We start from the raw sequence: 14,912 nt of genomic DNA on the forward strand, positions 1-14,912 counted from the left end.
ACAGTAGCATAGATTTACAGACTCCATCTGTCACTCTGCTTCAATTTCTCTTCATGTCACTGTGTAATTTGCATTGGATGTATGGTGCACAATTAAACAGGAGCTACACACACAAACATGGCACTTGAGGGAAATGGCCCCTCCCTCATCCCCCCCCCCACACACACACAGACACACAGAGGCACTTAGCATAAATCATGCCCGGTACTCGTAATGGTGATTGACTGTGTGTCGTAATAGCCAGTGTATGATCGCATTTAGAAGATCATAAATAAATAGTGGGGTGCGTGAGTGTGTGTGTTTGAGAGCATGTTTTTTTATAGTGGGTGGGTGGATTTAGGGCAGCTAATGAGTGATGTATTGATCTTAGAAAATCTAGACTCAGCTGGACAGGTAGATTACGAACACACATACTTTACTGCTGTGCTGAGTCAGTCATATGGTACTTCAGGGGTGCTAAACAAACACCACCGAATTCAGAAAACACACCGTATTTTGTCCTGTCGCTCACTATAAACACACACCTACACAAGCCCACAGTAAACATAAGGATGGTAAATGCGCACAAACTCTGTTTATTCATTTGCTAAGCTGATGACGCTGACTACATGTGAATTATAAGAGGATAACAGCAGGCAGACAGCGGTCACAATCTATGCTTTTCTGAAAATGTTATTGTTGTTACTATATTCTCCAGTGGGAGATCACAACTACATGAATGAACTACAAACTGGACTCAAACTAGTCTTACAGTCCTCTTGGAGATTTTAAGGCTTAATTATCTGACATTTTTTATGATTCTTGTAGCTGTTTTTATTAATTCCCTTTTGTGTAGTTGTGATTGTAGCTGTGCTTGCTCATTGTGTTCTTGTGAGTGTTTTTGTTATCAGGCCTTTCTTGCAAAAGAGATCTTAATCTTGATGAGACTGTCTGACAAAATAAAGATCAAATAAACAGTTCCTTCTTACAATGAGACACAAACGCATACACAAGGGTTGGGTGACATCACCTGAAATCAATATGACAAATGAAGTGTTTTTACCTTTGTATCAATTAGTGTGCAGGAGATTCTCAGTTCATGACCTGCATTTACATACACTTTAATATTACACATAATAATAATAATAGCCCACTAAGAATAAAAGTGGCTCATGTAAACACTCTGGTTTGTTATAAATACATTCTTTCTTCATGTTTGCCCCACATGGGGGTAGGTGATGTTTTATGAACCAGATTCTGGGTAGGAAAGAAGCATGGTTCCCAAGATACAATACAAGATCTTGAGAATTATAGAGTGGAAACACTTCTTCTTCTTTGTTTATTGGAGTTGGCAGTCTGCAAAAACTTGTCTTTTTTTCTTCTGGTATTTTTCCAGCAGATTAAGAACTTCACAGCAGGTGGAACCAGGTTGCACATGTCTAAAAAGTGATATTCTGAGTAATGAGGCGTGTAAGCACACGTTTTAATGGATCACTTTATTTAGCATCCATGTAGACAGTTCAGTTGGACTCTCTAATCAGAATGATTCCAATCAGACTGAAGAAATATTTTCCATGTAGACACAGTTACTTTTAGGAATTTGTTTGCTAAAACATATCATCATATTATGAAGTGATATAAATTACACTTTCAGTTTTGGATTTTTTTTTTTATTTTAAAGTTTAATAACAGTGTAAATGAACCTGCTCCAGCCTCCAGACTGTGGTTCTCACTTCTCCAGGCCAAAGTTGTGGCAAACTCTGCTTGGTTCTCGAGGAACCTGCAGCATTTATTTTGGGAAGTGTAGCTCATAATATAAATTTACTGTAATATTATTGCTTTACAGCTAACCTGATTCCACTCCAATGACCAGACACACCATCTCTTTCTCCCCATTACACACACACATACACACACTGTGAGCTGCTCACCTCTGCAATTCTCAAACAGTATTTATGTTAGTTAGCTTCAAGTTCTGTATTTTCCCCTCACCCTAACACATACATACACACACAAACAAAAAGTTATGTGTATTGTACGTACTACTGCGCTGAATCGTTGAGCTGGTACTCTCGGGCGCGGCTGAAACACTCCTGGATGCCTGAGTCGGACCACAGACGCATCATGGCGGACAGCAGCTCGGCGGAGTAAGGCTCTGTGTCCTCCATACGACTGACCACGTCACACACCATCTTAGCATCCGCCTAGAGGAAACACAAGAGGGGAGAAGCAGGAGGTTAGTATTCGCGGAGGCCAGCAGAGGAGCACGGTCCTTTAAAGGACTCAAAGGGTGTCGTAATCACATCACTGCTCAAACTGAGACATAAGAGTAATAATTACAAAGAAACAACCATCAGAGAGGGACTGTAAGTCTGGACGGTATATTTGAAACAGAGGGCCACTGGGTTAACAGTAGGGCTGTGATGAGCAATTATTTTCATTATCATTTAATCTGTCAGTTATTTTATAAATTAACTGATTAGTTTGTTGGTCCATAAAATGTCAGATGAAAAATGTCAATTAATGACTTCCAATTTCCAAAGTGACATCCTCAAATGTCTTATTTTGTTCACAGCCCAAATATATTCAGTTAGACAATTAAAGAAACCAAAGAATATTCACATTAGAGAAGCTGAAATCAGATAAATTGCACATTTTTTAAATAAAAAATGATTCAAAGCAATTAATCAATTCTAAAAATAGTTGGTGATTACAGTCAGATTGTTCTAGTATACCAAAGTATAGAGCTGCAAATGATTAGTCTATTAATAGATTTCTTGATTGAAAGAAAACCCAACTATTCTGGTAAACAATTAATAATTTCAGTAATTTATCAGGCAAAAATGTCAAATATTTGCTGGTTACAGCTTTTCAATGTCATTTTCACATTTTTTTGATACTTTATAGGCTTAACGATTAATTATGAATCACTGGGAGATTAATCGATAATTAAAATAACTGATAGTTGCAGCTCTACTACAGTACAATAAATACTGTATTACTTAAAGGAGCAACACACAAATGACCTTGGGGGGGGGGGGGGGGGGGGGGGGTTAACATGGATGGAGGAGGGAAGGAGAGAATAATAGGTTAAAGGGAACCACAATTACAGAAAGCAATTCCAAGAGATGACAGAAGAAAAAACAAGATTAGTGGAAAGAATGAGAGCATTTACAGCTCCCTCTGGTCCATTCATTCTCCAGGTCAAGAGGCTTCACAAAAGCATCATTTAAAATCCACATGTCATTACAAACCCCCGAGCCAGTGCAGAGACAGAAACACACCAGCGAGCCTCTGCAGTTTGTGGAGAATTCCATTTTAATGTTGTCAAAATGCAATGTGGGCAAAGCTTCAGGAAGATGCTCTATAAATAATGCCAGCTGCAGACTTGGACAAAAGTATAGCTTTTTTGGGGGGTGTCTTTTTTTAGCTGCAGAAAGGCCTCACAGGAGGCTGTTGTCATGCAGCAGTGATCGGGCTGTGGTTCCTCCAGGGGCAGAGACAGTTGGTCTACATAGAGCTGCTTCCAGACAAAGAAGCAGATAAATCAGCTCCTGGTAACCAACATAACTGAGAAGGAGCCACTGTCTTACAGCCCAGAGCTGTGTGGGTCAAATGATCCTAACAGTCCTGTCAGTAAGCTGCCAGCTCTGCTTCACAACAGACTATTTCATAAATATTACCTGATATAAGGAAACTATTAACAATATGTTTCCAACTAAGAGACTGAATGCTAAAGACAATCTTCTAATTGCATACACCAGTGCAACAAGATGGTTTTTGAAACATATTCTTTTGTTTAATTTATGTAAGACTTGTCTGTCTGTGTTTATGGAAAATCTTGCAGGCCACTTAGCTGTGAATAAACCAGCTGCACAGATGCCATTACCAGCATCTTGCCTGAATCCAGCAGTTGATCCCTGCCTCCCCTTCTCTCCTCTTCCGCCTTGCTGTTATTGATTTCTTTTCCTAGCACTTACCTCCTACATGGTCATCCTTGCTAACAGTAATAATGCCAGGACACTGAGGCCCTGACCTTTGTGCTCCTAACCATTGGTGGCTTTGTATGCTGATCAGCTAGAAATTAAAGAGGTCTACACCCACATGCTATAAATGAATGAAATAGCAAAATCATAGAACATTATTTTCTTCGGACTGTAATGAAAATGCAGACATCTCTCAGCTCATACATGTATATATGCTTATTTGGTGGTTAGTTTTAAAGGGACAAATCATCATTGGATTGGATTTAGATACTGGGAGCTCCACTGTCTCAGTGTCAAACACCTCTACGACCTGAAAACCTGGCAGCTTTGTTGGACACATCCAGACATGTTTGAGTCACCAGAGCCAGAGGACGGTGACGGTGAGCTGAAGTGATCTGCTGGGCTGATTTGGACAGAGAGAGTCGCTGAAAGCACATTTGTAACTGACCATTAGGGAGAGTGAGGGGAGATGGAGGTGGTGCCGTTTGTGTGTCAGTCTGTGAGTTTTATACAGTGTTGGGGGACCATGGATCTGGCACATCACCAAGCCATGTTTCAGGTCTAAAACACCCAGTCTTTCTGCTCTGTAACTGACAGAAACATCACATCTGACTGACAGTGGCTCTGACATATCTGAGTCTGTAAGTTTGAAATATGACTCCATCTGCTGTATGTTGCACAAAAGAATCAAATATACAAATAATGGATCAATGGACCTAAATATACTTCAGTATCCAGTTCCACGAACCTCTGAAAATGTGATATTTGTATTTCTGTGGCCTCTTTACATATATATATATAAAAGAGAGTGGACACAATTTAGCATCTATGCAACTAAATTGCCCTGACTTCAAGTGCAACACTACACCTGGCTAACTACATTACTGGAATAATATATCATCAGTGCTTGTGTCGTGAAGAATTAGTTTTTTTTAATACAAATGAAACAGTATAGTGTTGGGATGAATGTTGTTATTCACTGACTGTAATTTTATCCAGACATTATAATTAGATTGCACAGCACTCACACCACACAGTCAGGAGGAGATAATAACAGATTACAGGAGTTTGAAGATTTGACAGAGGTGCTCCTCTAGCAGCAAACCTGATTAAAACTCCCCCACTCTGACACACTCACACCTGGGAGTCACCTGATGCAGGATCTCACCAAGGTGCTACACTTGCCCCACATTCACTGAGAAAGTTCACAAAGCTATTAATGTCAACAAAGACTACACCATCAGGCAGGAAGTTATGTCACAGTGAGGCTTAATGATGAAATGTTGCAACATAACACCTCAAAGCTTTAGAGAGGCTTGTTAATTCGTCCAAATTTAAACAATGCAGGCTTTGATATGATCATTATAGAATGTGAGAGGCATCCTTTTTCTCTTTTCTTTTCTTACTCTCATTCGCTTTCCCTGTCAAACTCATGAATTCCCTTCATACACAGTAGTGCTGTTTCTGTAGACACTAGAAATCGTTGACTCTTTATGTTTCGGCTACAGCGGTACACCAGAAATTCTACATCTACAGTATGTATGCCATGATTGCACCTATTTGGTTCATCAAACTTGGGAGTTTGCCCATTTAGTGCTGTTTTTTGGGGTTGGTGTGAAAGCTGTCGATTAAAATCTGTTTTTGGCAAATCAGTTGGACCAAGACCCTCCTTTTCAAATGTGGTGTGAAAGCTTGACCAAACAATCATAGGATTGTGTGATTTTAACAGAAAAAAAAATGTAAGTACTATTTAGATCCATCTCTTGATTACATACTGTTTAAGAAAGCAGTCTCCTCATGTCTCCAAACAATGTGGTTCCATGTGACCGCCAGAGTGCGGGGTTTCCCCCAGATCAGGAGCTAAGTTAAAACCAGAAGTGTCCTACACAGTTTCCCTTGAACAAGTTAGTGGCTGTGAAGCTGTGCAGTGCTGCTTTGAGCCAAATGCTAACATCAGCAGCCTAACATCTAACTCTAAAAAAAGGAACCTCTGTCTGTCTTGAGAACCATTCATCCAGTCTACATTACACTTGGTGGCTGACAGGGGACTGAGGAGTGTGCAGTGTCCAATTTGGTGCAATTTGGCTACACGGTGGGAGAAATCTTAGTAATCATAGCCAAATTTGGTACAGGACATCTCTGGACCAAGCAGTAAAAAAAAGTGTGTTTTTATGATTTTTGATATTCCACAGTTTTACTATGGCTGGCCCTCGAAGTTTGCTCAAATGGGTGACCTGGTAGTTAAATTGATAGAGCATGTGCCCTGTGTGCTCAGGCTGAGTCCTCTGCAGCGGCCAGGTTCAATTCCAGCTTGCAGCCCGTTGGTGCATGTCATATCTTCAGCTGTACCAACCATTAAAGGTACAAAAAGACAAAAATTACAATTTTCTTGCTCAAATGATGTGGGCAGAGATTATATTACAAAAAGGTCATCTCTCCTGAATGCTTCATGCTATCATAACTACATTTGGTAAACATGCTGAGATATGATGTCTGATTGACTGTGACAAAGCAAGTGCCATTTTGACCAGTTGGTGACGCTGTAGCAACTATACAGGAAGGAATCTCTGACTGAGACTGTATGCGTGTATGACTGTCCTTCGCATATCTCAAGAACAGTATATCCAATCGACTTCACAGTTGGTGGATGTATTACTGAAGACCCAAGAGAGAGCAGCGTCAAGTGTGAATTCGATCGGATGAGTGGTTCTCAACAACGCTGCAAGCAGCACTCCTGGGGGCCAAGCAATCGGCCCTTCTGGACGAGCACCACACCAGTACTCAAAATGAAAATAACACTGACATGTTGATGTTTAGCAGATATGTTTACCATGCTCACCATCTTAGTATAGTGTGTTAGTATGCTAACATTTGCTAATTTGCACTTAAAGGAGAAGTGTGTGATTTCCAGTGACATCTAATGTTCAAACCTTAGATTGCAACTAAGAAGATTTACCCCGACACCGCCCCTCTCCCACCAAGAGTACAGTGGCCATCAGCAGACAAAATGGCGAGCGAAAGCTATCTCACAACAAACTACAATTATGTGTGTAGGATGAATTACCTGTCCAGCAGAAAACAGGCAACCTCGGCGTCACTGTGAAAACTTTTGTCCTCCATCAGCGATTTTCATCGTGTAAACGCTATGATTGATTTGTGTTTTTGCCGTTTCCTGTCATGCTTGTGTTTACTTTCTTCGCGTCTCTGCTTCTTGGATGACGGGGATTCACTGTCCGCTGCTTTTTGTTCTGGTACAGTGTATGTATGATCCTCCATTTGTCAAAACTGTGCCAGTCAAGGTTCACAACGCTAAATGGTCTGCCAGCAATCACCCGCGTCTATCCTCCCTGTCTACTTCTGTGTTTATGCTGCGGCGTCTACGTAAGGTCGCCATGGGCTTCCCAAGACTCACTGTTAGTGCAGTTTGTCTGCTCTGCGCTGCCGTAGACGGCACAGGATGATGATCTCCGTAAGTCGACCTGACCATATGTAACTATAAATGGCTATTTCTAAAGTAACGGGAACATATAGATTATGAGTTTACGTTGATTGATAATAATACATAACATACTTATATATAATATATCTCATTTATGTACATAAATTCCTGTAATTATTACACACTGGTCCTTTAACACATGACTGTGTTGTATGAAAAGTTATTAAAATTCATTCTCTGGAGACCATGAATGTATGCACCAAATGTTAGAGCAATCCATCCAATAGTTGTCCTTGAGATGCCAACATCACTGTGGCACTAGAGGAAAAATCAGGCGGTCACAAGTCATTAGAATTCCTTTTCCAGGGACCATGAATACATGGGACACAGGATTCCTGTGGGATTCTCGCAGAATGGGAGCCAATTTCGATATTCATCACGGGATTGGGGCCGTATAAGAAAAAAACATGAGTGGAATCATAATAATACTATGTTGTTTTTTAATTTATAAAAACTTGTGTATAGATTAATGGGAACGGGGGGATCATTCTTCTGGGACAGGAATGTTTTCATACCGTGTCACAGGACTGGGATGGAACAGGGTTGAAAATCCACTCCCGTGAGATATTTCACTCTGAACCACAAATGTCATGACCTCATGACAACGCCAGAGTTTGCATTAAAGCTGTTAAAGGTCCACTGATGATGCACCATGACAGTCACTAAAACTGTCCAATCAATGAGTCCTCTCTCAGTTTGTGTAGCTTCAAGGGTCCATATATTGGTTCTTTTGTAAAGTCAGAGTGAACAGGAACTGGGAAGTGGTAGTGGCTGTAAATAACAGCACATCAACCTGATGTGAACTGAGTCACTGGTGTACAAGGCTTCAACCAGATCCGTCATTTCCTTTATTTTTCCTTTACTCTCGTTATCGTGGGTAGTTTGCTCCTTCTTGTCTATCACTCTCTGCATCTCAGTACACCACGTCTCCACCTATCTGACCTCATCCAGTCCACCGGTCTCTCTCTCAGCCATTAGCCGTCCTTCCATCATCATCATCTCTGTCACAGCCTCATTCTCTCTGACCTCTATGTGCACTCATCTCTACACAGCTTTTTTTAATCTGTCTGTCCTTCATCTCTCCTTCCATCATATGCTCGTGACCATGTTTGTTTTGTTCTTCTCCATTTGTCCTTCCCTGACATCATATTTCTGTTTCTGCCTGCTTCTTCACCCTTCCTCTTTTGTCTGTCCATCCTGTCTTTTTCGTACTTCACACCAGCCTTTCCTCTCTCATTCTTGCCTCTCTCACTGTCCTTTGGTCAGTGTTTTATTCTCCTTTCCCCATCTCTATTTTTGTTGTCCGCTCCACTATTTCTCTCTTCTCTTTCAATCAGCAATCTTTTCTCCTTTCAACCCCCCCCCCCCACACACACACCCTCTCTGTCTTGCTCTACTCCTCTTTTTCTCACCTCTATGACACTGACACAAGCTTCACAATCCTCTTTTTAACTCTGTCACCAAGGTGTATGTGTGTGTGATTCACTGTGTGTAATGTGACAAGTGTTTTTGCTCCCAAAGATTTGTTTGTATTGATTAATTTTTGTGCATGAGTGGGTGTTTTTTCATATGCAGATCACATTTCTGAATATCTGAAAGGCCCCATTCATGTGATGCATGTATTGGACCAGCAGTTAATGTACACACTAATGCACACGCATACAGATCCACACATACTATTTATTTTTAACCTTTATTTTCTGAGAGAAAATGTATGAAAATGTGCAGCCATTTGCAGCAGTGCTTTGCCTCAGTTTCAAACAGTTCATTTAAATTCCTCACTGCCTTGCTGTTAACTGACACAGTGTTACTCTTCACTTCACTTCACTGCCTATTATTGTTGTGGGACCAAATTTTTCTCTTTTATAATAACAAGATTACCAAAGGAATATCATAAAAGAATTGCTGTTGCTGCTTCACCACTTCATCACAATTTTTACTTGACTCTGTAGAATGCCAGACTAAAGTTAATTGTCATGTTTAAGCTACAGCGGCAATGTCTATAAAAAACAAGAAAATAGTGAAAAATGTCCATCCCAGCTTTTCAGAGTCCAGGTTGTCTTTACATGTCTTGTTTTGTCAGTACAAAAAACAAAAATATTCAGTTTAATATGAATATGAACAGAGAAAAGCAGGAAATCAGCATATTTGTGAGGCTGAAAACAGCATTCATTATTTTTTATACTGTTTTATTTTTTTTTAATTACTACTTGCTCAGTCAGGCAAATGAGTTGGTAGATTTACTAGTCCGAAATTGCATTTTATTTGCCCTGGGCAAGCAGCCAATCCTTATTGTCAAGCCCTGCAGTTAGTGGATAAACAAACAATGTCCAGTACAGGAATGTCTCCACTTATTTTACTAGAAACTAAGTCCTTGTCAAACAGGAGTAAATGTTGATTTGTTAGACTTATTTGAGTTTATTGCTTTGGTTGCTGCCCAGCTGCCAAAAAGTTCATCAAAATGTTAAAATTTCAATCTGAGTTGCCTTCACTTATCACTGTCTGCTCACAGCATTTAAGCTTTACAAGCAGTAGTGAGTGATCTGAGGACTGCCCTACCTTCTTGGTGGAGGTTACTGTTGTATGCAGCTTGTGGGAAGGACTGAAGACATTACTCAGGGCTGAAAAAGCCTCGCTGCAGCTATAGGATACAGCGAGGCTGAAAAAGCCTCGCTGCATCCTATAGCTGTTTTTATTTATAGAGAATGCTCCTTAAAAATAGACAATGCATTATAAGGCAAAGTTTTATTTCTATCTTTAGCACAAACAGCACTATGCTGACTTTAAAGGTTCATTGCTGACAATACAAACACTCCCTAAAGGACACTGATTAACAGATGTAAGAGCTGAAAGTGTTGTACAGTCTTGGTGAACTGCAACAAAATCAAAGCAGAAATAAGCACAGTCACACACACATACAGTATATAACATTAAGTCTGAGACATGGAGGAAAGTATAATCACAGTATAGTAGTACAGGGGCAGTCTGAGTCCTCCTGTCTCATCACAGTGACCTTTAAAATCTCTGAACTCTGTTGGACAGGCACATACGCATGCACACGCACACGCACATACACACACAAACACAATGAAAGGGTGTTGAAATAAAACATTTTCAGAAAAAGATTGCTTATAAACTTTGAGCAACATTGAGAGAGAGAAAGAGAGAGAGGTAAAACTAATTTAATTTATTTTAATTTTTAATGTTTGAACAATGCGGGAGTAGCATGATGGTTTTTAGATGGCTAGGTTAAAAAGAGTGCATCCATATAAATATATTATTACTGGCTTAGTGTTTGTGAGGGAAAAAGACAGCATCAGCAGATACTCAAGGCTGCCATATCAATATTGGCAGCAGGCATGGTATCATGTCATCCCTGATATTTTTATTTTATTACATTATTGAAGAGGCACATTCACATTGCAGAAGTGAGTTTACAGTTATGTTGAGAAAGAGGATAGATGAAGCAATCTGTATTTGTGGAACACAAGCTCAGGTACACAGAGTATAACTGAAAAATCTGGTAAGTAAAGGTTGTTTTTTCCCCCCAAAAAATCCAATATACGTGAAACAAAAATCCCTATTTCAGTGCCTGAATTCCTGAATTTCTATGAATTCAGTTGAATCTATTTGTACAGTCAACAGCTCTTTCACATTTTAGATGTGGGTTCTTTTTGTGTGTTTTCATTTTATTTAAGCTAAATAATAATGCTGTCACTCATCTTTTTGTAACCACAGTGACTTCTGCACACTGTGCTGTCACATGCATACCCTCCATTAGAATTCAGTATATTCATTTTGGGGTTTTTAATTTTGTTATTTATTACACCAGAAGCTTTATTTATTGTTTTCCCATTTGAGTAAATTCTGTGCATGTACTTTGTATAACTTATTTGTGGTTTTGTTTATTGTCATGATTTTTTTAATGCATTTTTAGCATCTTTTTAATTGTTTTCTAAATGTATTTAATTCATGGAATTTGTTTTGATTAAAGTGATGTTTCATTTAGCATCCAGTGAGAAGTTTTCTTGCACATAAACAACAAGTAATTTCTCAAATAAAGTTAATTCAGTATGATTTGGAATACCTTGCTTTTGTCCTAGTTTTACTTTCATTTGATGGTGACTGCCTTGATGAATGTATGCGTGCATGTGTGTGTGTGTGTGTGTGTGTGTGTGTGTGTGTTTGTGTCATTCAGGTCTAATGACAGATTGGTCATGTGTTTGCCTGCTCTACATCCCTGCCTGGACATTGAATAGGCAATCATCAGTGCCATCATCATCATCAACACCATCGTCGTCATCATCATCCCTCCCGCATCCTCTCCTCTCCCCCTTCATTCAATAGCCAATCAGATCTCTTTGGCACCTGCAGTAGGATCTCAGTTATTGTCTCTAATCTATAGCCAATCATCTCTCTGCACAGCACATCAGCACACCCACCACACATTTATATGCCTAAACTAACCATACCCAACATATATCCTCCAAACACACACCCATCCATCCCTGTGTGTGTGTGTGTCATTGGGCTGAAGTGAGCTCAACACACTTATAATTATAGAGAACAAATTGATACAATTTGAAGAGTACATCACAAACATCACATATTCTGACCTTTGAAATGTACTGAGAGCTGGACATGTGGAAAAACCTCCTTCAACCACCAGCTCCACTCACATCCTGTTTAATCTGATAGTTTATTCCACAAGAGCTGGAATCAAACTGACTCTGCTCACACTCAGCATGAGACAAACCCTCAGGAGCACGCTCCCACTGAGCCTGCACTCAGCTTTTATGTTTTCTCATAAAGGTGTATGCATTTGCAGTTGTAAAGTATAAAGGAAGGGTTGTATTTGTAATGTCTACAGACATATATTACAATGAGCTCAAGTTATCACACGAGGCAATATTGTTGATGCACAGGTCATCAGATCCTCTATGCACTTTTAATCAACAATTTCATTTAGTCCACTGCAGAATTGCACAACATGATCTGTTACACAATCACAATCATCATTTCGAAAATATCACACATATTTGAGAGAATGAAGATGTTAAATACCTCTGTGGTTTGTGTTAAACTCTGTTTGGCTGATACCACTATTAGAGAGTTTAAAAAGTATCTGACAACACCCTGACAAACTCTCACATTTAAAGACGATTTTTCAGAAGTCACAAAGATTTAGGCACAGACTGCAAATCTTGCAGGGTCACTATTTAAAAGACTACAATTAGCTTATTTTGGTCTTGTTGCCATTCCACTCCACTTGTATTTTTTTTTTTTTTTTTGCAAGATGTCTGTACATTTACTTTACAATATACTGATTCACTTTCCTATGATAAAGTTTTGTTTGACATATTTAAATCCTCCAAAACAAATAAAAACGCTAAATCATCAATTAGATCCTATTAATTGTGAAATATCCATAAATCTAAATCAATCATAAACCATCTTTTTTAATTTTTGAAAACAACATTAAACTGATCATATATTCTAAACAGGGAAGCCACCAAAACACAAATTTATGTACTCTTTATATTTTTACATTATGAACTAATTAATCATTTCTAGCTGTTATAACAGGTATTATTCATTTGGTATCCTGTTTTTTTATATTAATGTGGCTGGTTGTCAATAAAATGTTTAAAATAAATAGATAAAACAACAAATAACGCTTAGTTATGTTGGCTGCAGTAAGAGAATCTTGCACAGGTCCAGTTTGCAAACCTGCACCCACATAGGCAAAGCTCAACCCGGACCCATCTGTTACCTGCAATTATCTCTCAGTCAATTTCCGACCTGTTAATATAAAACCTGACCTGATGATCCATAATTAAATATAGGCACAGAGCTGCTGCTGGGGAGTGAAAACAAAAGCTCAGGGTGCAAGATACTGCCAGAGCACACTGTTGTAAGAGATTGTAGATACAGAAAATGATAAAAAGAAATAAAAACACATTGATGAGTGCTTTTTTTAAAATGTGGAACTTCTGGTGCTTTATGGAGATGAACTCTGTCTCTCTCTCAGAGACCTCAGCCTGTCTCCTTCCCTCCACCTGTTGCTGCTTTTAAAGCAGATGAGAGGAGCTGTGATTGTTCACCTCAACTCCACCTGCTGATTCTGCATTCCTTCTGCTAATAATGCATTCAGCTGCAGCTGGTCTGTGCCAACTCCTGTGCTCAACAAAACTGCAAAAATGTTGTGTTTGCACCTGAACATTTAGCTTGTGTTTGCGTCCTCCCTTCAGGAAAATTAAGCCCAAAGTAGACGCTGACCATCTCCCAGTTCTTAGGCTCAGTATGACTCTTTCAATGGAAACAATATGTGACAAACTGTGTTTTGTCAGATAGACAAGAAAGGGGCTAAATGTGATTCACTTGCCCTCTGACACTGTGGTTTGTAATAGCCACAGTAATGACAGTGTCCATGAGCATCGGCCATCTTCCATGCAGTGGAAGCACTGAGACAGAGACAGGGACAGAAAAAGACTGAATAAGCTGGCTGAGAGGGCCAGCTCTGTCCTGGTCTGTCGTCTGGAGTCCATCAAGGAGGTGGAGGCTGCGAGCCACCTCTCACCCCCTGCATGACACTGTGGGTGCACTGAGCATCTCTTATAGGTTTACTCTCCTTTTTATATTTTATTCTATTTTATTTATTTATTTATTTTCTATTTACAGCTCAGTCCTTTTTTTTATCTGTGCTTTTGATCCTTTAGCTGCTGTGACATGAATTTTCCTGGTGTGGGATCGACAAAGTTTATCTGATCTAAAGTCCATGATCTGCTTTGCATTTCGTCTGCAGAGACACCATGACACCTGAACATGCTCTCCTCAAATATTAAACTGAAGCCTGCTGTATCTGTTGTCCCCTGCCCAGCGCCAATCCCACTTAAAGGGATTTGATTTGATGTAAATGTGTTTCAGCTCTGTCCCAGCTTCCCCTCTGCCACTGATCCTCTGTCCTCTTTGTCAGCACCACGCAATGCCTCATATGGAACAAGAGAGTGTGTTCATCTGGCTGTGAGAGTGGCTATGAATGAGGGACAGTGCAAGGAGAAACTGAGACTGTTCTCTCTGGTTTTGTATAAATGTGTGTGTGTGTGCGTGTGTCCAGAGCGCTGGGCAGTGGGCCACAGACACACTTAAGACCCACAGCCAAAGCCAAGGATACTGTCTAAACAGACATACTGGAAGACACAGGATCAGTATCGTGGAAATGCTCCTCTTCTCCTATGCAGCCATCTTCGTACTCGACTCAAACATCTACACATTCTCACACACACACACTCAAGCTGCAGTTGTCAAGGAAACAGGGAAAGTAATTACCTTTTAACCTTTGCCCAATTAAATTACCCACTCTTATCTGAGGAGACAGCTAGAACATCTGTAAATGTGTATAAAACACTATAAGACAAACCGCTACAAGGGTGTGAAAACATAGTTCC

The 14,912-nt window shown here is 39.8% G+C and overlaps 1 protein-coding gene across 2 annotated transcripts in view; it reads right to left on the reverse strand.

Annotated features, from left to right (window-relative positions):
- Positions 1-14,912, reverse strand: part of gnao1a (guanine nucleotide binding protein (G protein), alpha activating activity polypeptide O, a) — a 142,963-nt gene that overhangs the window by 46,113 nt on the left and 81,938 nt on the right. For both annotated transcript variants that reach the window (XM_084733568.1, XM_084733569.1), the window contains exon 4: positions 2,023-2,183. In XM_084733568.1, coding sequence (XP_084589694.1) covers positions 2,023-2,183 — 161 coding nt within the window. The remainder of the gene's footprint in view (positions 1-2,022; positions 2,184-14,912) is intronic.

This window comes from Lutjanus erythropterus, chromosome 13 (genome assembly GCF_056507025.1).
Source record: "Lutjanus erythropterus isolate fLutEry1 chromosome 13, fLutEry1.hap2, whole genome shotgun sequence".
Taxonomy (NCBI): Eukaryota; Metazoa; Chordata; class Actinopteri; order Lutjaniformes; family Lutjanidae; genus Lutjanus; species Lutjanus erythropterus.